Source organism: Eptatretus burgeri, chromosome 16, assembly GCF_056783735.1.
Source record: "Eptatretus burgeri isolate ZD-2024b chromosome 16, Ebu_testis_v1, whole genome shotgun sequence".
In the NCBI taxonomy this organism is placed as follows: Eukaryota; Metazoa; Chordata; class Myxini; order Myxiniformes; family Myxinidae; genus Eptatretus; species Eptatretus burgeri.
Window position 1 is genome coordinate 52372564 of NC_140976.1, and position 26599 is coordinate 52399162.

At 43.1% G+C, this 26599-nt stretch overlaps 1 protein-coding gene and 1 pseudogene across 2 annotated transcripts in view; one reads left to right on the forward strand and one right to left on the reverse strand.

The window, feature by feature from the left end:
• The window catches only part of LOC147011068 (double C2-like domain-containing protein alpha), a 431659-nt gene that overhangs the window by 177286 nt on the left and 227774 nt on the right, over nt 1–26599 (reverse strand). For both annotated transcript variants that reach the window (XM_085859768.1, XM_085859769.1), the window contains 2 exons: nt 17399–17524; nt 16610–16678 (listed from right to left, as the gene is read on the reverse strand). In XM_085859768.1, coding sequence (XP_085715894.1) covers nt 16610–16678; nt 17399–17524 — 195 coding nt within the window. The remainder of the gene's footprint in view (nt 1–16609; nt 16679–17398; nt 17525–26599) is intronic.
• Nucleotides 20389–20529, forward strand: LOC147011069 (signal recognition particle RNA; annotated as a pseudogene).

Consider the following 26599-nt stretch of genomic DNA (forward strand, 5'->3'; position numbering starts at 1 on the left):
GCTGAATCGAGCCTTGAGAGGTGGAGGTACGCACTGGAGAGAAGGGGAATGTTAGTCAGTAGGAGAAAGACGGAGTACATGTGCGTAAATGAGAGGGAGGGTGGTGGTATGGTGCGGTTGCAAGGAGTTGAGGTGGGGAAGGTGGATTGGTTTAAATACTTGGGATCAACTGTCCAAAGTAACGGAGAGTGTGGGAGAGAAGTGAAAAAGAGAGTGCAGGCAGGATGGAGTGGGTGGAGAAGAGTTGCAGGAGTGATTTGTGACAGAAGGGTAGCTGCAAGAGTGAAGGGGAAAGTATACAAGACGGTAGTGAGACCAGCTATGTTGTATGGTTTGGAGGCGGTGGCGCTAACAAAAGACAGGAAGCAGAGCTGGAGGTGGCAGAGTTAAAGATGCTGCGATTCTCGTTGGGAGTGACGAGGATGGATAGGATAAGAAATGAGTGTATTAGAGGGACAGCGCAGGTAGGACGGTTTGGAGACAAAGTGAGAGAGGCGAGATTGCGATGGTTTGGACATGTGCACAGGAGGGAAACGGAGTATATCGGGAGAAGGATGTTGAAGATGGAGCCGCCAGGCAGGAGGAGAAGAGGAAGGCCAAAGAAGAGGTTCATGGATGCGGTGAGGGCGGACATGCGGGTGGTTGGAGTGTCAATGGAAGATGTGGAGGATAGAGCAAAATGGAGACAGTTGGTCCGCTGTGGCGACCCCTAGCGGGAGCAAGCCGAAAGAGGAAGAAGAAGAAGATATATATATATATATATATTACAATAGTGGATAAATCCTGACTCAAACTTGGACACGAACCCAAGAACCTCATCACTAACACGGTGACAGCCCTCTGAGCGATTGAGTCTTCGGGATAACTTCAGGAGTTTCTCACACTAACACTCCAAGTTTTATAATGGCTGACGCATTATGTGCCTGTGCATGCGAGCGCACACGCATGCACGCATGCACGCGCACACGCATGCATGCATGCACACACACACAAATGAAGGTGGATACTTTAAGACATGGTAGGGTAGATCTCCGTTCCATCTCCTGAAACCCATCCATGTGTGGATGTAGCAGTCTACAACAGCAAATTCTATGCACACAAACTTACACACATATATAAGCGCGCACGCACACACACACACACACACACACACACACACACACACACACACACACACACACACACACACACACACACACACACACACACACACACACAGTGATGAATGGTAATTTTTTTGATCATTCTGGCAGAATTTTTGTATTCCAGCTTAACTTTTATCTGGAGTAAATGAGGTTTTGCAGCTTTACCAGAGCTCTGCTGGATTCCACCTTTCCTCGGAAGGCTGGTGCCTCCTAGCAGATTGCCAATTTCTACATTCTGCCTTCAGCAATAACAGCAAGCATTTCATCTCCTCCGAGGCATTTTGTCCGAAGATTACATCAAATTTAAGAAACTCGATGCATCCATCATGTTAGCATGAATTGATACAAGGATAAATATTACACGATGAAATGCTTGCTGGGAAACAAACTAAAACATACAAAGGAATGGGTTTGCACACCACACACAAAACACACGGGGGGTTTTTTGTCAGATATAGCTGTGACTCACAACAATCATAATCATTTATTGAACAATAATGGCTATCCCAAATGTGTTGCGGGCTGGAAGGATGGCCTAGATTCCCAAGAAGTACGCACATGGTCTCGCCTGGATTCGAACCCAAGCCCAGCGATGAACCGTCACCCTGGTGTTTCACGGGCAGAGTGACTCATTAGTGTGTGCTGTCCCTCGGATGGACATTAAATGAGAATCCCCGTCTACTGACATTAGTTGGTGAACGTTTTAAGATCCCACTGTATCCTTCACAAAGAGTAGGTGAGTTTTCCCTGGCACCATGGCCAAATCCCGAATTCCTGCCCTAACTTTCGTCGAAAGTGAGGCTTGATCAACCAGTATGTGAAAGACTTGGGCCAACCCTCCTCCAGCCAACCCCACAAGAACGTGTTAATAATTGTGCCCATTAATAAGGAAGAATAAATAACCTTGAAATAGTTCTATGCCTAAAGTAAGGAGTTTCGTAATTTCTAAGTGATGGCATTTTCCAACCATCTGGATCATCACCTGAGCTTCATACCCAAAACATCTATAAACAGTGGGTCCAGTTGGTCTGGGACCTCAACTGTGACCAAACCGCCAGTTGTTGCAGCAATGAAATGTCTGTACGATGGTCTAACCAAAGCTTCACCAAGTAATGGTTGCTTTCTGGGTCGGAGACTTTTATGTGTTATCATAGATTCATAATCCCAATTGCACATTCTGTTATATAAGCTAACATATGCTTAATGTCAAGGGTTACAGATGGAAGCATGGAAGTGGCAAACGGTGATTTGGGCGATTACCCCCGCCCCCCCTCACCCCCTCCCCCCCCCCGACTTCAAAACACCCACTGTCTTGTGGAGAAGTCTCTTGAGATGAAGCACAACTCGGAAGACAACCCACACTGGAAGGTTATCTCAGACAAGTGATGCTGAGTGGCTGTAAAGTCCTAAATTAAATCTGCATTGTCGAGACAATGTTAATACATCCAGAGCAGCCAATGTGCCACTTTCCTTGGCCATGGCTGGAGGTCAGCAAAAGTCCACTGGGATTGTCAGGCCAGCAGCAATATAGATGCGAAGTCCAGCGAGGTATTCTGAATGTAGGAACTATGGTGGGGGAGAATTGTTGAGGTGGTTGAGGTGATGCAGACAAAGCTGGAGGTGATATGTAATGAAGAATTAGTGGTACGAATGAAAGCTCGTGGGTATCTGTGTTGGTGGAGAGGTAAAACAATATATGAAATCAACATGATGTTGATTGAGGTATACTAACCACTGTGGGAAGCAAGAAGAAGCTCTGAAATTTCAGGCATTAATAGCAATTGGCATCATGACCAAAATCAACAAGGCAAAATCATAAGAACACAGGACAAATGGCAACCCAGAAAGGTATGAAGGAGGATGTGGGACATTTTGGTGTACAATGAGACAACCCCGGAAAATACAGTTCAGATAGTCAATTGATCCAATCTCCTTCCTTTTTTTCCCGACGAAGGGTTAATGCCCAAAAACGTCAGCTTCTCCTTGATTCCAGCGGTGGCACACTCCAATGTTTACATACCCCAATCAGCGTATCGTTGATTTCAGTCAATGGAAGTGATGTGTGCTCAGGAGAGCAAGTGGAAAGGAGATAGAGCAAGGAGGATAATAGGAAGGAACCATCTGTTACATGCAGGAGGTGAAGGAAGAAGTAACAGCGTTGGTATCATCAATGTGGTGTTCAGCTTAGAGAGATGGAAGGGTTGGGTAGTTATGCCATGGTTGATGATACAGAAGCAACTGGTATGTATAATGTCAGTGTCTGGTCCACAGGCTAGTATAATGAAGGCAAATAAGCAGGACTTCAGAAACATATTGGAGAGGACAACAGTACTGTTTGAGCTGGAGGTGATGGTGTATCAATATTTGATGGTGATAAATGGTTTTGTCTTAGCTGGTTCGTTCTTGCAGAATATGGAATATGGAAGCATGGAATATGGAAGCTGCATTTTGCAGCAAGTTTACAGGATGATGGTCAGAAGAAGATTATCTACAAAATAGCTCGAGACAGGGATGAGGATGGTAAGGATGTGAAGTGCGGGATGGTGATCAAGGATGGAGACAGAAAGTTAGAAGATTACACATAGGAGTGGACACCATGACACCAAATGAATCAGTTGTGGAGGATTAAGTACTGCAAAGTGATTGTGGGTGAGCATTTCACAATATATCACAAGCCTGTGCTGTTTGTTGTGCACATGCATTGGAGGAGGGAAGCAAAAATGATGAGCCAGAAGAAGATAAAGAGGAGGTTTCAAAGAGGATAGAGGTAGACAACCAGATGCAGGGTTGCTGCACTCGTATGGGCAGAAGAAGAAAGCAGCAAAGACAGCAATGTGAAAGGGAAGTAATAATATGGAAGCTGCATTTTACAGCAAGTTTACAGGATGATGGTCAGAAGAAGATTATCTACAAAATAGCTCGAGACAGGGATGAGGATGGTAAGGATGTGAAGTGCGGGATGGTGATCAAGGATGGAGACAGAAAGTTAGTGACACAGAGGGAGGCGGTGCTTAAGGTATGAGAAGGCTACTTCAAGAAGTTGCCGAACCAAGGAGCACGAAAACAATGAGCTGCAACTATCGAGATATGTAGACAGGGAAAGTGGACATCGTGGAGATTATAGAGACAGAGGTGCAGACAGCGTTGAGGAATAGGAAGAAGCAGGGATCGCCAGGCATTTATGAAATATGTGTGGACATGCTAAGTGTGGTGGGACAGATTGGAGTCATTTGGATGAAGAGGCTGTTAAATATATTTATGAGAGAAGGCAAGATCATGGAGTGGAGAACCGGTCCAATTGTACCAATATGGGAAGGGCAGAAGACGTACAAGACCTGGCTGGTACCTAGACATCATCCTTTTAAGTCATGTTATGAAGGTAGGAGAGAGGATTTTGGATGGGTTGATATGGAAGGTTGTGGAGCAGAAAATAGGTAAAGAATAGGTGTTCAGAAAAGGAAGAGGGATGATGGATGATGGATGGGATGTTATGTTGAGAAGGTTGGTATGGAAGAGGTTGGACATGCAAGGGGATATGACACGGGGATTTGTGAACTTTGAGAAGGCTTATGACATTGTCCCAAGTAAGAGGATCATTGCAACACTGAGATTGATGGGAGTGATGGAAGCAAAGTTAAGATGGTAGAAGGAATGTATGAAGGAACAAAAGAAAGAATAGTGGTTGGGGGCCTGGGATGTCAGAGGAGTTCCAATTTAACATCCATTGGTTTGAGGTAAGGAAGCACACTCATCTCATAAATGCTCATAATGGCAATGGAACTGATCAGCATGAAAGAGATCTTCAGGAAGCTACTGAATGCACATGAGCTGTCGATAGTAACAGAGAGCAAACAGGAGATACAATGAGCATTGGAGGAGTGGCAGTTGTTCAAAAAACATGGACTGATGATGAGCCTAGAGAAAGCTGAGGTGCTGTGGGTGGGACAGCAGAGAGAGTGAGGAATGTCACATCAGGTTAGAGGGGAAGGGGATTAGGCAGAGTAATAGTTTTGGTACATGGGTGGAACGGGAAACGGGACGCAAGGGTTCGGTGGAGGGTACAAGAGAGTGAGAATACATGGAGGAAAGTGGAGAGAGTCATGGCGGAATGAAATATATCAAGGAGGCGGAAAAGCAAAGTCTTGAGCTTGTGTGCAACGCTGGCATACCTATATGATCTGGTGTTGCTGCTTTGTCAATGCCACCATCTCCAGAGGCTGCAAGTTTGTGAGAACAAGTGGGTCAGAAGGATTATGGGAGCTATGAGAGCAGATACAAGGAGGATTGATGAACTGAGGGAGGACATTGGTGCATGGATGAGTGACTCATGATGAGTGAAGCTCATCTGCACATGATTTAGGAAAGGCATGGAGGAAGATAGACGACCAAAGAGAGCAGACATGTGCAAAGAGCGAGGTAGGAGGAAAGGTCCTTGTTGGATTTCCCATGGAAACACTCCACCCACCCACATTCACTGAAAATGTTTTCAAATGACATATTTATTTGAATGCTTCATTAATAATGTTTTACTATTTCAATTCCAATTCCATTTGGTGTCCTTTTGTGACCTCTAAGAAGAGTTGTTTCGATCTGCTAACTATAGCTTCCTGTGTTGGTAAACGTCTGACTATTTGTGACCTCCACCACCGAAGGTAGAAGGAGGTTATGTTTTCACCCCTGTCTGTTTGTCTGTTTATGTGCAGGATATCTCAAAAAGTTATGGACGGATTCGAATGCAAATTGGTGGATAGATTGGGTGTCCGACAAGAAGAAACTGATTTTATTTTGGTGTTGATCCGAATCCAGATACGGCCTATCAATGGGATACAAAACGTAAACTATTCAGCCTGGCAGAGGTATACGCTCTATCGAGTACCATTCTAGTTTTACCTCTCTCTATCGAGTGCAGCTTGTGGCTGCTGGTTGCATCATTGGTTGGGATGCGGCTATGCCGCTGATGCAGTGTCCCCCTTACCAGTACACTGGTGCTCATTTTGCCGACCTCGGAAGGATGACAGGCTGAGTCTACCTCCTGGTGTATTTTAATTCAGCGGCCAACGGGGCTTGAACTCAGGACCCTCGGATCCCAAGCCGCTACCCGAACCACTAAGCCAACACCAGGCTTCTAGTTTTACCTGAAACTGGACCATAAAATATTCTTTGGAATGTTTCTATCCAAGAATGGCATTTGTACAATATGGAATGCAAAAGCAACTAATTAATCAAATAATTTGTTGTGAAATTTATTATTACTGATATTGATTTGTACTTCTTCAAAATAAAACTCTTTTGGATAAGTATCGCCTTGACGCTGATGGAATAAATATAAACCCATCATGAAATGCCAGTAAATCATAAATGGACTATAGATGTTTCCACACCTACTCACAGATGATAGTTTACTCATGCTCATGTTCTGGTCCCAATCAAACTCATACAAGTTTGTAAAGGTGCCAGACCTACTGTATGGGTATCCCCACTGTCTGCTGGAGATCAATGTTGCCAAACATAGTAAAGTTGCGATTGTTCAACAGACTTCTAATACCTACTTCAAGTTCAGTTTTTACAAAACCTACATGAAAATGGACTTTCCTTTACAGACCAACGTGCTCATTTTTGAAAATAATAATATTATTTATACTGGATGTTCCAAAAAAATGTATAAACATTTCACTCTCATACAGTATATACATATATATATATATATATATATATATATATATATATATATATATATTTGTATGGAACGTGAATGATGTAAGATTTGTAGAGTATGGAGTCCGTCCATCCATCCATCCATTGGGACCATACTCTGTGCAGATCGTTGGTGCTGCCGAAGCAGTCTCCTGGGCTGTTGAGCACAATCCTGGACGGGTCGCCACTCCGACACAGTAAACCAGCATGCTGGAACTCATTTTGCCGACTTCGGAAGGACGATAGGCAGAGTCAACCCCACCTGATATTAATTCAACAGCTGAGCAGGGTTTGAACTCAGTATCCTTGGATCCCAAGCCCACCACCCTAACCATTAAGCCAACACCAGGCATAGCTTGTAGTTTAAGGCCGAAAATGATCAAAATTCCCACCACAAGCTTCAACGCACTCTTCAGAATGACGTACGACAGACCAACACATGTATGCACATGTTACTGGTGAAATAGCATTGCAAGCTAATTCAATCTCATCCTTTAACTCCACCAGTGTTGCTGGCTTTCCAGTGTACACGGTGTCCTTCAGATTACCCCCATAAGTAAAAGTCTAAGGGTGTGAGATCTGGAGAATGGGGAGGATACTCCACATTTCCTCTTCCTCCGACCTATCTTCCAGGTAGACGAGTATCAACATGAATATCGAGTGGTAGTAATGCGGTGGTGCTCCATCTTGTTGGAAATAAAACTCTTCCTCATTGTACTCATGTACATCTCATCAAAGCAAGGCATAATGTTTTGCTGAAGCATTTATAAATTGGAAAGACCAGTGACAGCCCCTTCAAAGAACAAGAGCGCAAATGAGCACAATATACGCCCGAAAAAGTCTCTGTGGCACACACACGCGCACGCACACACACACACAATTATATATTCAAACACATCAATTTATGAAGAACAAGAAGGTATATACAGAATTGTGCTACATGGAAAACAGCATCCTGGTTGCCATGACAACCACTTTAGATGATGAACGTATGTCGCGACACACCGTCTCCACAGTCTGTACCTATGTACCAAATATGAAACGTGAAAGTTGAAAACTTTGGGAGTTAGAGTGCGGACAGGAACGGACGGACGGACGGACGGACAGACAGAGACAGACAGACAGATGGACGACCAGTATCACATAATATGCCCCGATATATATACATCGGGCATATAAAAATGGTCCTACCAATCCTTTGAAAGCCATGCCGCACCACACCGTTACCCCCGGAAGATTTATCGCCTTTTCTTCAGTCAATTGTGGATTAACAGCTCAGACCAGTAAACACAGTTGTGCCGATTGAGAGTGTCATTAAATTTAAAAGTCACTTCATCTGATCACACCATCAGGTCAAGAAAGGATTCATTGTCATCACACAGACATTAAAACAAAAAAAAAACTTTCTCAAAATCCAACCTGACGATATGGATCGTCTTCACTCAAGGCCCTGCACAGGTCTTGGTAGGTATGGCTTCAACTCTGGAGCTTTCATAATCCGGTGTACATCAGTTTTGGAAATACTGGTCTCTGTTGTTTGTTTTTTTAGTAAACTGTTTTTGCGACTTTTTTTGGCGAACAAGTTTATTGCAACAACGGCAGCACTTTCTTCATCAGTTGATGTGTGGACGGACACACACACACACACACACACACACACACACACACACACACACACACACACACACACACACACACACACACACACACACACACACACACACTACAGAAAGCCATTCATAGAACATGATGTGCTGGTACCATTTTCTATCAGAAGAACAGAGTATTTCAGAACCTGCTGTGATAAGAAACAAGCTGTGAACACAAACACAATGTCTGCCACAAATCACGGGATATCAAAATGTAATATAAATATATATTAAATAATTCAGTCTCACAAACTTTGCTGCATTTTTGTTTTTATCACTCCCACAGTTACTGAAAATCTTACACAAAATCAAACCGCACAGTGGTGAGAAAAATACAGGCTCGAGTTTAAACAAATTCATAAAATGCGTCGCCATGTTTCGTGTTCACATCTGAGAATTTAGCTCACAATTCTGGGGACCCAGGTTTAAATCCAACATACCATATACTGTGCAGTGTAGTTTTTCCATAGTCTACAAATATCCTATAAATTAATGTAAAGGTACACCGACATCAACATGTCTTTGCCCTAAAAGTCCTAACTCTCTCTTCCTCATACAAGGCAATTTCAATTGTCACCATGCAACTTGGCTGAGTGTTGGTACCTTTCTCACCAGTCAAGGCCCTTCAGTGAAGGACTTTTGAGACTCAATTGGACTGACTCAATCTGTAAACTTTCCCATCTGGATTTCTTCCAATGACAACTCCTCCATTCTGGACTTGATGATGACTAACTTCTCTGCAAATGTCTCTTGCTCTTCCTCTGCTCCAGTGGGTTCATCTGATCATGTGCTTGTGAGAGTCAACATCCCTGTGTCTATTTTCAGAGGGCTGTCTCAGTGCTAATGAGTCTGGCCATTCACTGAAGCAGATTTGCAGGACCTGCAAGCATGTCTCTGTCTCTGTCTCTGTCTCTCTCCAGGATTGGTCTCCCAGGTCTACTGCCCCTGATGCTAACTCAACCTGGGAATTCTTCCACATAAGCCTGCTATCAATCCTGCACAGACTCACCCCATCTCGTCTTCAGTTATCCTACCCTTGTTCCCACCCATAGCACACTGAATCCTGTGGTGAACCAGTTGCTCTAAACAGCTTGCCTTCGCTTCCTGGAAAGCAAACTCAACCGAAGGAAATCTCAGATGATTCCACGAAGCCCGCAACAAGTGTGCCAGAAAACAACATCTGTCCAACTTCAACGTTGAACTTTCAAACTTGTCTCCATCCTCAAAAACCTGGGGGTGCCATGTTAGGTCTGTCTCGGGAGTATGCACCGAAGACATCATTTCCTCTGTTAAAATTGCACCTTAGCCGACTCCGCTCATGAAAAGACCAAATGCCTCAATTCTGTGTTTGCTTCCAAATATTAGCTCCCCAACCCCTCACTCTCTGTGCCCATCCTTACCAGGTCCACCCACCTGTTTCTGGGCGGTGTCTGTTGCAACTGAAGATGAAGAAGTTTCTGGCATCCCTCAACTCCGTTTCTCCAACTCGACAAGACAGCATCAGCTTACGTATCCTAAAAACATGCTCTTCTGCTCTTGCACATCCTCTTTCTGCCCTTGGTCATCTTTCATGTACTTTGAAATCAATCAACATCGCTGCATTACATTAAAAAAGGTACAAAAAGCAATCACCTTAACTACAGACCGATCAGCTTACTTTCAATCATCAGCAAGGTGATGGAATCCATCATCGCAGTCGACATGAAATCATTCCCTTTCATTGTCAGACATGAGATCAGGGCCGTCTCTCTAAACATATATTGAGCTTTCGATATAGTCTGGCACTCCACTTTGCTCTCCGAACTCTGTGCCCATAGCATTCAAAGGACAACTGCACTCATGGGTTACTGACTTCGTCTACTCTCTTAGCCATCGTGTGGCTCTCAACGGAATCCATTCATCTCTCCCCATGAAGGCTGGCCGTGGTCTCAGCTCAGTACTATTCCAAATCTTCATCAACAATCTCTCTGACTCTGGAAAAACAACAACCCTTTCTCTATTTGCTGATGACTCCACCCTCTGCCGTAAAATCCTACAGATAGGCAGGCAGCAGCCTTCTCTTCTCTTTAGACATTGACAAATTCACAATCTGGTCAAACACTTGTAATATGTCTTTTAATCCTGACAACTCTCACACTCTCACTATCCCTCTCCGTTCTCTCTAAAAGGACTGTCTGGAAAAGCCTCCCGTCTACTTTCTTAACAAACCTCTTGAGGAAGTTCAGTCTCAAACTCTGGGTCTCAATATCAGCCGTGATCTTTCTTGGGCAAATCACATTTCAAAGTTGACTTCCAAAGTGCAGTCACCGACTTGGCAACCTCCATCATGCAAAGTCCATCCTTGGCACACCTGGAACTCTTATCCACCTCCAATGCCTTCATCCACAGATTGATGAAGTGCTGCTCACCCATCTAGACTGGCTTACCTGTCTTACACCTTGCACAGCTTGATGCCATGGAAACCCAGGCATTAAGGATTATTGTAATCTGCCATCACGAAGCTGAGTCTTTGGGTGTATCACTTTCCCATCAAATACAGGTCAGTGGTCTCTGTCTTCTACCGCCTCCTTTCTGATCTTTCACCATCTGCTCTTCCTGTGCTCCCCCCCTCCCCCACCGCCCAACCAGGTTTCTGCAGGGTGAACGTGGTCCACCATCAACCCCCTTCTCGTGAAACTCCCAAAAGCCAGAATCACTGCTCAACTCCACTCATTTGTTCCTCTTTATTCCCACCTGTGGAACCAACTTCCACATTCATTTTCATCTAATTCTTCCCTCGAAGTCTTCAAGACAGCACTGTTCACCACCATGTCAGATCAATCCCCATCTAAACCATAATAATCTTTTCTCTCACCACACCCCACCTCCTTCCAAATGTACTGTTGGTTCGCGGGCGCCAACAGTGACCACCATTTTCGTTGTGTATGTCTGTCTGTCTGTGACTCTCTCTCCAGAGCATAGCTCCGTGACGTTTGATGTGACCTTGATGAAACTTGGACACAAGCTAGATATCATGGTCGAGTTGTGTCTTTTTGTATGAGGGGCGTCCCACGCGCACTTGAACTTTTTATTTAATTTTTTTCTCGATTTTTTTTCTCGCAATTTCATTTCCCAGAAGCTGTGCATAATATCCATAAGTACAACATATAAAAAAATCCGATTTGATTTGGTCAATTTTGACGGAAGAGATAGGTTTTTACGGCTTCCTCAAAAGCTTTCACTAACTCAATTGTACCTATCATGGAATTGTTCAATAACGCCCGCGAACCATCATCGCCTCCAGGCTCGGTTGCTTCTATATCGATGTCGTCCACTCCATGTGTCCTCCTCAACCCCTCATTCCTCCGCACACCAACTGTTTGTCCAAGTCTCCCTCTATTCGGTGTTCCCATCTCTCTACTGTTCCTTTAGTTATGTTGCATCCTGATCTGTTCAGTGTTCTAGCTCTTTTACGAGCCATAACTGTATGCAAAAAAGAAAAGTGATACAGCATGTATAAAACTCCTCAATGAGCCTGAAAATTTGTTTAATGAGGTTGTAGTTTATAACCGAAAGCAAAGGGTCCATCGTATAAAATTTCCATTGTCCTCAACTGATGTCCAGAAGTAATATCCTAATTGAGGTCTTGGTTAATTTCACTATCAATCTCATGATATTTAAACCATGATATATTTTACCATATTTTTGTGTCGTTTTTTTTCCAAACCTGGAAATCACATCAATAACAGAGATCCATGTAAAATTAAAGAATCGTCAAGCGATGCTAGTTATGTTTAGAAATTAATTTCAGCGTACAGGAAGGGAGATGGGGATGAACTTTCATTCGAAGAGTAACACCACATCTCTAAAAGTTTAAAATACATAACAAACAATGATTCCTTTTCTAAATATATTCCCCGTGGTCTAAATAGCTTTCTTGCTGATGGTGCTCAGATTGGGTCCTGATCTGGAGGAGCACTCACAGTAGGTACTCCGACAATTAAAAGGTCACACAGTTTTGCACATTTGGAAGCTTTTTTTGAATCCATTTCCTTCGGTGCCACAAAATGATTGGTGTGTATGTGTAAGCATGGATGTGTACATGTTTGTTTGTTTTTCAACGGTTGTGATGTGACTCTCATCTGGATTATCAGGTGGTGATTATGAGGTGAAAAGGGATTTAGTATGTAATAGTCAGTCCTCCATGGATCTATGAACTCTCACTTCAAGTCATATCCACTCCTCCTGCTGAACCCTATTTTTATCTGCTTTGCAGCAGAGGGACATATTTTGGAAGGGGCACAACTCAAACATGAGTTGTGAAGACTGATGTGGTATAAGTAGCATGCCTCCAAGTTTGGAGGATCTCAGTGGAGGTGACACAAGAAGTTTGGTGAGTTTGTCAGTGAGTCTTGTACATCCTGCCTCATATATTTCACCTGGTGTTGCAACTGACCCTGGTGACTTGCAGCTTGATTTGATACAAGGCAACAAAGACAACTTGAGACAACAAAGTTAGGCCCATGTAACTGGCAATTCAGGTCTTCTCGGAAGTTTTGCCTCACAAAATCCACGTTGAGTCTTGAGGTGTTGAGTTTCTTGTTGATTTTTTTTTCTCTTGAGGTCATCTCTTCGGCTGAATAGTAATGTTCAGCTTTGAAGCAATGAGACTTAGGTCAGCTCAACAATCTGCTCCACACATGGCTTTGGTCATTCTGAGATCCTTCCTGTCCTTCCTTCTGACAATAACGTAATAAATTACACGAGGTGCCAGTGTTTAGAGTGACGGTGCATCCAGGATGTCCTTTCTTTCTGTTTGGTAGATGGAATGCAGTGTTAATAATGATTCGGTCAAATGTCACGTACGTCTTCAGCAGAAGGCGGCTGTTGCTGTAACTGCTATCAACTCCATTTCTTCCTATAACTCCCTTCCAGGTCTCATGGTCTCTGCCAACTCTGCCATTGAAGTCACCAAGAATGATGAGCTCTGATCTTGGCACTGCTGCAATCAGAGATTCTAGCTCTTCACAAGATATATCTTTCACCAGGTCATGATTCGTCATCGTGGGTGCATCTGCACTGACAATAGTGGTATCACTTTTCTCTGTGAGGGAAAGCCGCAGGGTCATGAGTCAGACATTTATGCCTTTTGGGAGGCTAACAAACTTGGGGACTAGGTGGACTTGAAAACAAAACCTACTCATGACACTCTTCGCAACTGAGACCACTCCAAAATAATGTGTATCCAGCTCGAGATTCTATAACTAGCCCTTATTCAGCTCGACGAGTCTCACAATGCTGCTATGTGTGGGTGTTGAATCTGGCAAGTTCTCTCCAAACTAGCTGTTCATCTCTCTGGTCTGTTTGTGATGGCATCGTACATGAGTGTTCGCATGTTCCACGTGCCAATGGGAAATGGTGTTACCTTTGTCTTCTTTACACTTGATATGGTAAATGAATTGCTAGAAGATGCTATGACTTTCACATGAAGTAAATTGTAGTAAGGGAGAGTTGCATCACTTCAACCTTACTTTGTCATCCAAGCACATCTAAGTCCAATGGCAAGACAAAGTCGACATGATTGGAGATGAATCTGGATACAGTGGATAACCTTGGATACCTTGGTACCTTCAGTGGCTCGCCGCATTATTCATCTTGAACTCCGCCTGATCTGCCAAGTAAGACTTCGCATGCAAAGATAGGCAGGTCTTGACTCACCGATGGGGAGACACATCGGTTACCCTCATCTGGTTTTGCCCACCTGCCGAAACAGTTTGCTGAGGTGTGACTTTCACTCCATGCAAACAACTACTTGGAGCCACAGGAAAAGTGAATCACTCCAAAGAGTGTGACAAGTCCTCCCATTTAGAGGCACACACACCCCAACATCCATAAGATTCTACAATGAATCACCCTCTTCTTTTATTTTAATGGCCACAATTATTCACATGTTCTTAGTATCGTTTCTATCTGCATTCTTTTAGGGTTGGCTGGCGGAAACTTGGCCCAAGTCTTCCAGGAACCGGCTGGCCAGGCCTGACGTGCAACTACGGTTAAGGCAGGAATTTGAAATTTAGCCATATCATGCCAGTGATAGCTGTTTGCTTACTCTTCGTGAAGGACACCGTGGCATCTTTAACATCCACCAACTAATGTTAGCAAATGGGATGCCCTGCATTTTAATGTCCATCCGAGGGATGGAGCACACTGATGAATCGCTTTGCATGCCAAACATCAGGAAGGCAGTTTATAGCTGGGTTAAGATTCAAACTCAGGCAGACGGCTCAAATGCAAGTTTTCACACCTCCACATTATCCTGCCAGCCCTTCCAACAGTTGGCGAAGAGTAGGCAAACCCAGTTTAGAGTATAGATTGTTATCATTTAGAGTATAGATTCTTGGATTGACCCAGTAATCATTCAGAGTTTATAGTACATTGAGAAGTGGATGCATAAGAAAGAATAGTCATCAGGAGGGCCCAATCGAAAAAAAAAATAGTTTCACAGTTTGCAATTCATATTCAAGGGGAGGAAAATTGTCATAAAGTACAATAACCACAAGAACTGGAGAGTTCATAGAACACGTTACCAAGCCTTGATAAAAACTGGACAGGTGCAGAGTCTGAGAGTGGCGAATTTGATTGGTCGAGATGATGTAAAATGCCGTATTATTTTGTCTCACTACTGCAAAACGGAAGGTTTTTGAAAGTGGCAAAAAGGCAATTTGTGCTCTCGTGTTCAAGTATATAAAATTCAATTAAAATTAAATAAAGATTTCAGAAGTTTACCACCGTTGATGCAGCCACTTTGACACCACCTTATTTAACATGTTACATTAGTTATTTGTGCCTGTTGTTTGTGTGCATTGTGACATTCTTAAAAACAGTGTTTCCTGTTTGGAATGATTTTCAATTTTGCTTGACTGCCAGACAGGCAGACGGAGTAAAAAATTATCTCACTCCTCTCTGCGTATGTCCGATCAGGATGAGATTCCCAACAATTGGCCGAATTCAGAGCCAAAGTACTGCTAAACTGCAGGTTAATTTTCCGATTCATGTTCCACATAAAACATTCAATTGAAATAAAGTTGTTCCTCGATCATAAATTGACATTTGTAGACAGAGACAGACAAAGTGAACCGATTGCTTAACCCCACTTTTTGCTTCGCATGCACGGGGTATCAATCCAAATATCATCAAAGGCACCTTGTGTTCTGCACTATCAATCCAAATATCATCAAAAGCACCTTGTGTTCTGCACCGATCTGTGCTTTCGTGCAAGCACCCCTTCCATAAAACAGCATTTGATCTTCGGGAAATTAACCTTGATATGCCACCATGACGACATACAGACCGAGGACCCAAACCAAGTGGGGAATGCATGATGTGTTAACCATTCACCTTTAGCTGTACATGCAACACAGCATCAAAGTATTCAAAAAAAAAAAAAAAGGCCTTTCAACCTGAATAAACCAAAAATAAGTGAGAGACAGGGAGGAGTGGTGACTTGAATAAGCGATCATGCATGAGTCGTCTCTCGTTACAATAAAACACTCAAGTTGTGTTATCAAAACAAAAAGTACACAATTGTGGCATTACTCGAAGTGTGATACGAAGATGGGTTTTCCTTATTATTCTCAACAACTAGAGCCACAACGAGGGTGCTCAAATCAATGAACCAAATCACGATGAAAAATGGGAGCACACCGTGCTAAAAAAAAAAAACCTTCAGATAAGCTCCGCTACTTTTATAATCCATCTCCTCGTAGACTAGCACAATCAATTCAGACTATCACAGCCGTGTTTTCGCCAGAAACCCTCACTTGGATAAAGTAGTTCAACAGAGGAAATCGTGTTGTAGAATGAGCACAATTGACAAAACAAAAAAAAACAAGCATAATACCCGGCAATGTAATTTGCCATCCTCCAATTCGCAACATTTTTTTTTCAAAAAGCATAAAAATAAAAACCCATTTCAGAATAGATTTCTTTCTTTGGTAACAAATCCATTGTTCATTGTCAGGGGACCAATACAATTAAGTGAATCATGCAATTTAATGGTGTGAACACATTCTGGATGACAATGCTCATGACAAACTGAAAGGAGGCGAAGACCAAATCATCTCATTCCAAGGGTGCATTTACCTATGAGATGGAGCTGACTCCTCGGATGCTCCACTGAGGCCGTCCCTGGCGAGGCTTTCCCAAAGACATCTGCGAAAAGGCAAGCACGAAATGGAGCGTGGGTTTCTTAAATGCAATTTCATTATCAACCACCGACATATGCTCTGTAGCGAATACCAACAGCACCGTTTAAAAACCACTTATTCGAAATCAGCCGGTACGACATTGCAACGTTGAGCTTGAGCCGTTACAGTGAAGAAACTCCATTGCCCTTTGTGTGTACCAGAATAGTCCTGTCTATCCTGAGAGATGCCTTCCTTTCTTTCTTTCAACAGGTTTTGAGGAAATTCATACTTTTGACAACGTTCTTTGGCAAATATTTTCGCAGCTCCTCAAAAATTGAGGCAAGCTAGCATGCGATGCAGTTAAACAGTCAAAGTCATAATTAATCTGCTTGCTCCGGTCAAATGGCCCTTGAGAATGAATGCTGCTATGCCAATCTCAGCAGTTATCTGGATGGCAATTTTGAGTGATATCTTATGGTAGATCTTCGTCCGCAATGCAGTGCACATGGTTCTCGACATGACGACGGCCTATCCTCGAGATGCAGTGTGTGCCACTGTGAACACTTAGAACGCACAATGGCCGGGAAAAGTTCTGCTCAGTTATCGCTCCATGCCATATGGAGGGACATGAGCGACGTCATTATGTGCAAGTAATTGGCACCATGGTATTGATGTGCAAAGCTGGTGATGAGTCAGTGCTCCACGGGCAAGCGTGCAATTATTATGCAAAGCTTTGACTGTTTACCTGTTTCGGGAAGAGACTCCAAGCTGGATTCCAACGCGGGTGATGAGAAAAGCGTTATAGTCTCTCGATTGGTGCCCTCATGGCCGCCAACAGCATGGCTGTGCATCACAAGTTCCACGGCATCAGCTGCGCACAAGGTCCCAGATGAGAGCTTCAATTATTTTTTGCATGGAGTTGTTTGTAATTCGTGGGGGTGGGGGATTAAACCAAAAGCCCATGAACTTTATCACTCTGTTAACCATCAGTTTTCTTCCGAAATGCAACTTAATTTTCCATGGGAACAAGGCTATATGATCATTCAACCATCAGCAAAGTGACAGGTCTTATATTCTAGTCAATATTAAGCCCTTCACTGCTCTATGACAGGTACATACTGTATGTATTCTACCATTCCCCAAGAGCTACCTCCTCATTGATATGCATGTACATGTCAAACACTAACCATGATAACAAGCACTTGATAATGTTGCAAGAGGTATTGTACTCAGTTCATTCAATTTGAAGCGGAATGAAAAGCAAATTTGGTCATACAATACCACCAAGAAATAACGAGCAAACCTTTCTCAAAAAATTCCTGAAAACATACGGATACCCTCGATTCCTAGAATACCATATTGTACCTGAGCATAGCATGGAATGCATAATATATCACAGAGAAAGGGTTAAAATATTTATCACGATCCATGGTCAAAACTTCTGCACTCAGCCGCCTAACAGCCAAGTTCAAAACAAACTTTTCCCAATGGATGTATTGCTTGTCGTCACAAAACATAATGGAGGAAAACATAGAAAACTAGAGGGGGAGCACTCGGGAGAGTGCAAAACTTCCGCCGCCAATACTGCTGGGTCACTCAAGTGAACCTTATATCTTATTCATTAAATATGATGTCAACAGTGCTGAGAGTTATAGTTCTTTTCTCCAACATTTTTTTTTTGGGGGGGGGGGGGTTGGAAATCACTTAAAACATGTAAAAATGCAACAAAAAAGAAATCGAAATTTTGTTTAAAAAAAAGTTGCAAAAAATGTTATTTTTCTCTTACAATTTTTTTTGGGGGGGGGTGTTGAAAATCACTTAAAACATGTAGAAATGCAAAAAAAAAAATTTTCTCTAACAATTTTTTGGGGGGGGTTGGAAATCACTTAAAACATGTAGAAATGCAAAAAAAAAAATTTTTCTCCAAATTTTTTTTTGGGGGGGTTGGAAATCACTTAAAACGTAGAAATGCAAAAAAAAAAAATTTTTTTTCTAACAATTTTTTTTGGGGGGAGGGTTGGAAATTACTTAAAACATGTAGAAATGCAAAAAACAAAAATTTCTCTTAATTTTGGGGGGGGGCGGGGACAAAGTCCAAAATATCATGGCATGATCCTTGGACCATTCCAACCCCCCCCCCCACCAAGTTTCGTCGAAATCCGTCGGAGTTTTTCCGTAATACTGTTCACAAACAAACAAACAAACAGAAAGGGGTGAAAACAGTAACCTCCGATCTTCGATGGCGGAGGTTAACAAGAAAGAGCAATCAGAGATTGCACACCCTCACCAGGATGTGTTTTGTGTGGTGTACTTTGTGTGGCAAATAAATGGAAGGATGTACTATTTGAAAGGTCGTTGATTGAAAATTAAAGGTCCAAAGTTCTGAAAAGGTCTAAATGGGTCTAAACTCTAATGGGTCGAAATGGTCTAATGACTTTAAAGTGTCTAAAGGGTCTTAAAAGGTTGAAGGGGTCTTAAGGGTATAATTTAAGGACTAAAGGGTGGGAATTGTCTGAAGGGTTTTCAGGGTCTTAAAACATCTAAAAAGGGTCTAAAGGTCAAAGGAGTCTACAGGTATTAAAAGGTCTGAAAGGTGTGAATGTCTAAAGGGTAAAAAGGAGTCTCGGGTCTTTAGGGTTCTGGAGGGTCTTCGGGCTCTAAATGGGTCTGAGGGTTGTAAAGGGTCTAAAAGGTCTTCGGGTTCTAACGGGTCCAATGTAATTACTACACATACTCACGTTCTATATGGACAAACAGACAGACAGACAAACAAACAAATGGACCCAAATTCAATGCCCTCTCCTCTGGTCAGGGTGACGAACACGGCACTCGTAGAGCGCATACCTCCGCCAGGCTGAACAGTTTACATTTTGTATCCCACTGATAGGCCGGATCTACATCCGGACCTTAACTAAAATCGAATCGGCTTGTTCTTGTCACCTAATCAACTCATCCATCAAGTTTGGTCCGAATCCATCCAAAACTTTTTGAGATAGCCTTCTCACAGACAAACAAACAGACAGACAGACAGACAGACAGACAGGGGTGAAAACATAACGTCTGTCCACCTTCGGTGGCAGAGATAACAAGTCGCAAGTGACATTTTCATTCCAGTGAGCAATGAACGTAAGCGAAGGTCAACTGCACTCCTTTAGGATCGCAAGAGGAAATTCTCACTTTTGCACAGCACTGCTTTAAATTCAATGTTCCATGTACACTCCGGTGATCAGAGTCGGTGGTTTTGTTTCTTCAAAGCTTTGATTTAATGTTCCACAATACAATATGAATATAAAATGCAAATAACGCAAGCGTAATCCAAAATTTGCACAACGCTTTGGCCACACTATCAGGGTGTTTTTCCTTCATGGCGAGTGTGACCGTATCACATCGCGTCCACACATGCACAGGAAGCGATCGATAATCATGAAAAGGTTGCATCATCTTGGTGACAATGCCAATAGCTGTCACACAAAATCAGGTGGGTGTGAGATAAGGGAAGAGGGGGAGGGGAGTGCACAATCGTTTTGTTGGTTCTTCAGGTGACATCTGGCGACACCGTTAAACAACAGACTTTAAGCCTAAGCTTAACCGCCAGATATCCCACGAAAAATTAGCGTAATACCTGTGTCTAAGCAAGATGCACAATTACATTTTCATGGAAGCGTGCAGGTGAAAAAAAAACACAGCTCTCAAGATTTTAGAGAATATAAGATATAGATTTTAGAGACTACAAAAACCGGGCGTAGTGGCGTGCGCCTGTAATCCGGCTACTCGGAGGCTTGGGTTGGAGGATCGCTTGAGGACGGGTGGTCTGCGCTGGGCCACGCTATGAGAGAGTGTAGTGCAGCCCGGAATCATGGTGAAACCCAATCCTTATCCCTGTGTCGTAAGAGGTGACCAGGGTTGCGTCAAGAAGGGCATCTGGCGTAAAACCTGTGCCAAATCAGTATGCGGATCATAACGGATGATCCGCTGTGGCGACCCCTAATGGGAGCAGCCGAAAGAAGAACAACAGTTGATTCAAGATTTAAGAATCACGTTTCTTTCAAGCCTCAATGACAACTGTTTAAAATGTCTGTAATTTCAGCATGAGCACTCAACTCACAAAGTCTGTCCCATCGGGTTTCCTGCCAATAGGGTTGAGGCCAAAATGGTCCATCAGAGCTAAGCTACATCCTGCATGTAAAACAGACAACGAGAACCGACTTTGGATCACCAGACCTGTGCTTCAGCTTGGTCTGCAGGAATCCTAAGTAGACCAGGAGTCCAACAACAGCTCAACACGGCACCTTCGAATGGCTTATTTGGCTGATACATTAGCACGATATAAATGCTGCGGAGTATTTATTGTTTTTAATTTCCGTCACCATCATCAAGATACAAGGAGTATTTCGTCAACACCAAATACTGACGGGACTGAAAAAAATAAACAATTATGCAAATGGGAAGAGCATTCAGAATTTCAATGAATGTGATGCAACAGTCCAGGATAGGTCAATTGATCACCTCCGCCACGAAGGTGGACCGATGTTATGTTTTCACACATCAATCTGTCTGTCTGTGAGCAGGATATCTCAAAAACTTGTGGATAGATTCGGAAGAAATTTTGTGGACAGGTTGGTTACATGACGAGGAAAAATTGATTAAATGTTGGTGAAGATCCGGATCCAGATACGATAGTTTTATAACATCAATATCGCGCAGTTGAGATGGGGCAAAGACTATACGTAGCATGATATCTCAAAAAGCTATGGATGGATTATGACAAATCTTGGTGGATGAGTTGGGTACTTGGTCGTACCAAGTTGATGAGAACAAGGTCACTAGATTTTAGTGTGTGACGAGGACGAATGGTCTGGATGCAGATCCAGCCTAACAATGGGATACAAAATGTAAGCTGTTCAACCTGACAGAGGTATGTGCTCCACAAGTGCCTTTCTTGTTTTGTTTTGTGTGTTTTTCAATGTTGAAGTGTACTATATTACCAAGAAAATAGTCGGACCCCGCATATTCGTGGATTCGCTATTCACGGATTCGTAATTCACGGACCCCGCATATTCGCGAGTCATAAAGTGTGACCTGCTTCTACATTCGCGCTTTGAGAATTCGTCGTTTTTCTTTTTTTTAATCCACCTGGGAAAATGGAAATCAGCCAACATCACATCATTACATGAAAAGGGTGCAAAAATGGATCCTCTTCACCACATCCCAATGAGCTCACTGTACTTCCAATCATAAGCAAGGTCATGGAATCAATTATAGCAGTTAACATAAAATAATTCCCTTTATCCAACAGCCTCATTTCAGATCATCAATTCGGATTCAGACCTGGTCACCCTATCCTGGACATGCTACTTATACTCAACAAATAATGGTGGAGTCTCTCGATATCAGACATGAGATCAGGGCCAGCTCTCTGGACATATCTTGAGCTTTTGATGGAGTCTGCGCTGTCCTTCCTTGCTCTCCAAACTGTCTGCCTATGGAAATCAAGGCCAACTCCACTCTTGGATTACTGACTTCCTCCACTCTCATAGACAATGTGTGTCTCTCAATGGAACCCTTTCATCTCCTCTGCCTGTCAAGGCTGGAGTACCCCAACGCAGCGTTCTCGTCCTGATATTATTATTCCTAATAATCTTCATCGATGATCTCACTGACTGTCTGGAAAATCCTCTTTATCTCTTCGCTGATGACTGCACTCTCTGCCATGACATCTCTCATCCATCTGACAGACAGGTAGCAGCCTCTTCCCTTTTCGCCACACCTTGACAAAATCACAAACTGTTCAAACACAATCTGGCTTATGTATCCATATTGTCTACCCTTTGCATTCTCCGTACCCCCTCGTCGTTATCTGCATCTCTCGTTTTTCCGTCTAGGTCGACTCTCTCCCTCCGCCCTGCTGTTGATGCTTCCCCTTTCTCATAATGATCCCTTTCTGATGTTGTGTTCTGATTTTGTCTGTGTAATCGCTCTTCCATGAGCCGTAACATGTTAAAAAAAACAAAAAACATGTATATACATCTATTTATTTTTTTATTTTTTTAACAAAAAAATTAATAATGCCCCGACATTCGTGGAATTTTTCAGGAGCGTATAACCTGCAATTAGCGGGGTCCAACGTTATATTCATGTGTCTGTTTATTTATTTAGAGATACTCTCTTTGGCATGTCTTGGACTATTGAGAGTCCTGAATGCCGCACGTTTGCATGTAACAAGGAAGCTTCCAAGGAATGTGGAGTACAACCGATTTGCCAACTGTGTGAACACCCGTATAGTTGGTTCACGAGTCAGGAAGTGACCACTATATTCGTTATGGGTGTGTGTCTGTCTGTCTGTCTGTCTGTCTGTCTGTCTGTCTGTCTGTCCCGAGCATAGCTCCGTGGGTTTTGATCCGATCCTGATAAAATTTGGGTGGGAGGTTTATATCATGATGTAGTTGTGTTTTCCTGAGAATGGGCATGCTGCGGAGCCACGCCCAAAAACCATGTGTTTTTAGGGGGTAGCTGATTTCAAGTTACATCTTCTCCGAGGGAGTTTGTCAAATCTGGCAGGGGTTTCAGTATTTGGTTAGCCCACTGGCACCTGCATAGCCCTACGGAGCTCGATTTTTCATTTTCCTCCCAAGGTCAAGGTGACAAGGTCACGAACTTTGAAAATGTCAAAAAAAAAAATCAATAAATTGGGCATCGAGCTCCTTGGGTTTTCAACTGTTTCGAATGAAAGTTGGTATGCAAGTAGTGCTCTTCGAGTACTACAACTTTCATCATTTACGTTTTTCCCGATTCCCGCCAGTTTTCCCGTGGCGTCCCCTCGAAGGTCAAAAAATAAAAAAGGTGAACCGTGTACATTGCTCGTGAACCATCGCCGTCTCCAGACTTGTCATTGTTTAAAAGCCAACTTAAGTTGGTTCTAAAATTATTTTTGCGAGTTATGGCCTGACCACCGATAAGCTCACATTGACGTTACAAGATTATAGGTCATGCTTCCTCATTATGGCCCCGTGGAATTTGGCCATTTAATCACCGAGATCAATAACGATAATTAAAAAATTTTAAAAAACATGAAAACGAAAGCATCCGTTTTGCAAACTTAACGGACCAGAGAGTACAAGTGTTGATGAAGGAGACTCGCTTGCATCTTCATCGCCTTTTCAAATAAAACTGAACACCAACCTCAACCATAAAACTGAACACGTGGCTGGTTGTAAATGTTTGTCTCTTCCTTTCGGATTTAAACACAGCAATTTGAAAGCATAAATCGAAGTGGCTTGGCAATAGGACTCGTATAGTATTTCCAGTATGTTTTAAGAGCAACGTCCTGTGATGGCAAAAGTAAAATTCATGACTAAGCACGAAATGTTGCATTCAGTATAATCGAGATGACAAAGACAAATTGTGCATCTGTCCCACAAAGAGCAATGACCCACCATCAGACTCATCTGTGATGCAAATTCTCCAGTCTCTCAAAGTCCTTCAAAGCCTGGTCGGGGCTGGTCAGGTGTGTCTGTGGTCCACATTCCCCCATCCATCCCTTCCAATCTAAAGACGTAGTTATCCTGAACACTGCTCAGGACAACGCAGTTGTTGAATTTCGTCTTCACCCAAAAAGTCGAGGTGCCAATTGCATTCCTTCCTGAACCCAAACTTTCTTCCATTACACAATGTTCCTGAAAGCTTATGGACTTCTCCCCAACCATAGCTCCATCTTTACCTATTCGGGTTCCTGTTCATGGTTCCAATGCTATATTTGGTGTTCTATTTCATTGCCTAACTTGATATCTCTTCCGCAACCGTTTGACAGCATAATATAAGTGCTCTAATCCTCAGGAACTGTGCTTCAACTCCTTTCAATCCCTTTCTACTCTCCCTGTCTCTCTTTCACATGTCCTCCTTGGATGTGCAACTTCCTCCATCTTGAAAAGTTGCAAATATCACTCATATCCACAAAGAAGGTTATGAAACAGATCCCCTCAACATACAGACTGATCAACCTTCTCCACATCATAACAATAAAGTACTGGAGTCCATCGTTGAGGCCGGTTTCATGAGGCACTATCTCTTCTCTAACGACTTATTTGGCTTTTGACCTGGCTGTTTCACCTTGGATATGTTAGTCCTGACACAGCAGTGGATTAGATGCCCAAAGCTACAAGCAAGAGGTGAGAGCCATCTCTGATCTTTATAGCCTTTGGCACTACCTGGCCTCCAGCCTTGATTTTTAAATTATCTTCCTTTGGTATTCAGGACTGACTGCTCAAGTGGTTGTCTGATTTCCACAATGAGAGGAAACAGTGGATGACAGTTGATGGTGTCCTTTCCTATGGTAATATCCCTCAGGTTGTGGTTTCACAAGGTAATGTCTTATGACTGGTTATTCTTGATCTATATCAATGATCTATCTTGCTCTCTTGAAAACTAGCATTGTAATTTTACTGATGACTACACTCTGTGCAGAAAAGAACATAACTCCTGTGAAAGGCCAGACCCTACTGAACCATTTTATCAGAGGTGGACATAAGCTGCTGGTCAGTCACTTGGAACATAACTTTCAGTGCTGGCAAGTCACACATTCTGATAATGTTCCAACACATAATGGCAATAATGGCAATCAAACTATTCAATCCACTTCTCTGGACAAACACTGGAAAACGTGCAGTCCCTGGAACACCTTGACCTCATGACCTGACATTGCCATTTCTGAAAGAATCATATATCCACAAACTGGCATCAAAGACTAGTTACCATTTGCATAGTCTCCATCGAGCTCAAGGCATTCTTTAGCCATACAGAGCTCATCACTGTGTACAATAACTTCATATGGAGCTCCATGGCATATGGCTCACCATGATGGGCTGGTGCTCCGACTTTCCACCTTGCTCCTTGTGAGGCAGTTACAAACAAGGCCTTTTGGAACATTGGAATTTCAAGACAAGAGGCAAACTACCATGTACTCACTCTCCCACCGGTGGCAAGTTGGTCGGGCTCTCCATCTCACACAACCTTACAGTTGGCCTTACTCCTCCTACCCTTTCCAACCTGTACTCTCATAGCCTCCCCAGGTTGCACATATTCCGAAAGAGACGCAATCCTACTCACAAATCCCAAAGTTCAAGCTGACTACCTACCTTCATTCATTAATCCCCATATTCTCCCAATTGTGGGATTGTCTCCCTCTGTCCTTTGTCTCATCCTCCTCACTTCAGTCTTTCGGATGCCCTGCCATTAAATACCTCATGTGCATTTCCATTTTCTCTTCTACAAACACAGATTCTTTTCTATTCTGTTCCTCTATGAGCTAATGTTGCTCGTATTTGTTATTCGTGTGTGTGTGTGTGTGTGTGTGTGTGTTTGTGTGTGTGTGTGTGTGTGTGTTTTCTCACCCCATGCCCTTTGGGAGTCTGTTTGTTCTTTGAATACAATGTTAAGGCTTGTACAAAAGCAAACACACACAACGTATAACACGGGGAGCAGGAGATAAGAGGAGCGGGAATGGGAAGCACAAAAGAGTGGGGAATAGACACATTAGGAGATCTGTGGAAGGGAGAGGGATGGGGCGGGGAACATGGGGTATACAAGATGGACACTACAGGGACTTTCAGAAAGGAAAGCAGGGAATATGAGGGAGGTGGGTTTGGGGTGGATTAACAGGGGTAGAAAAGACCATGTTTTTGGATGGGGAAGGATATGAGATGGTGATGAACAGCTGTTTTGAAGACCTGGAGGGAAGAGTGGGATTGAAGAGAGTGTGGGAGTTTGTTCCAGAAGCAGGAAAAAAAGAGGAATGAAAGATGAAGGTGAGCAGTGATTCTTCAATTTGGTAGATTCATGCTGGCGGGTATTGAACGCATTGCGGAAATATTGGGAGGACAGATCATGACAGAGCAGGTGGGGTACAATAATTTCATCACGAAATCACGGGGGGACAAAAAAATCGTACAGA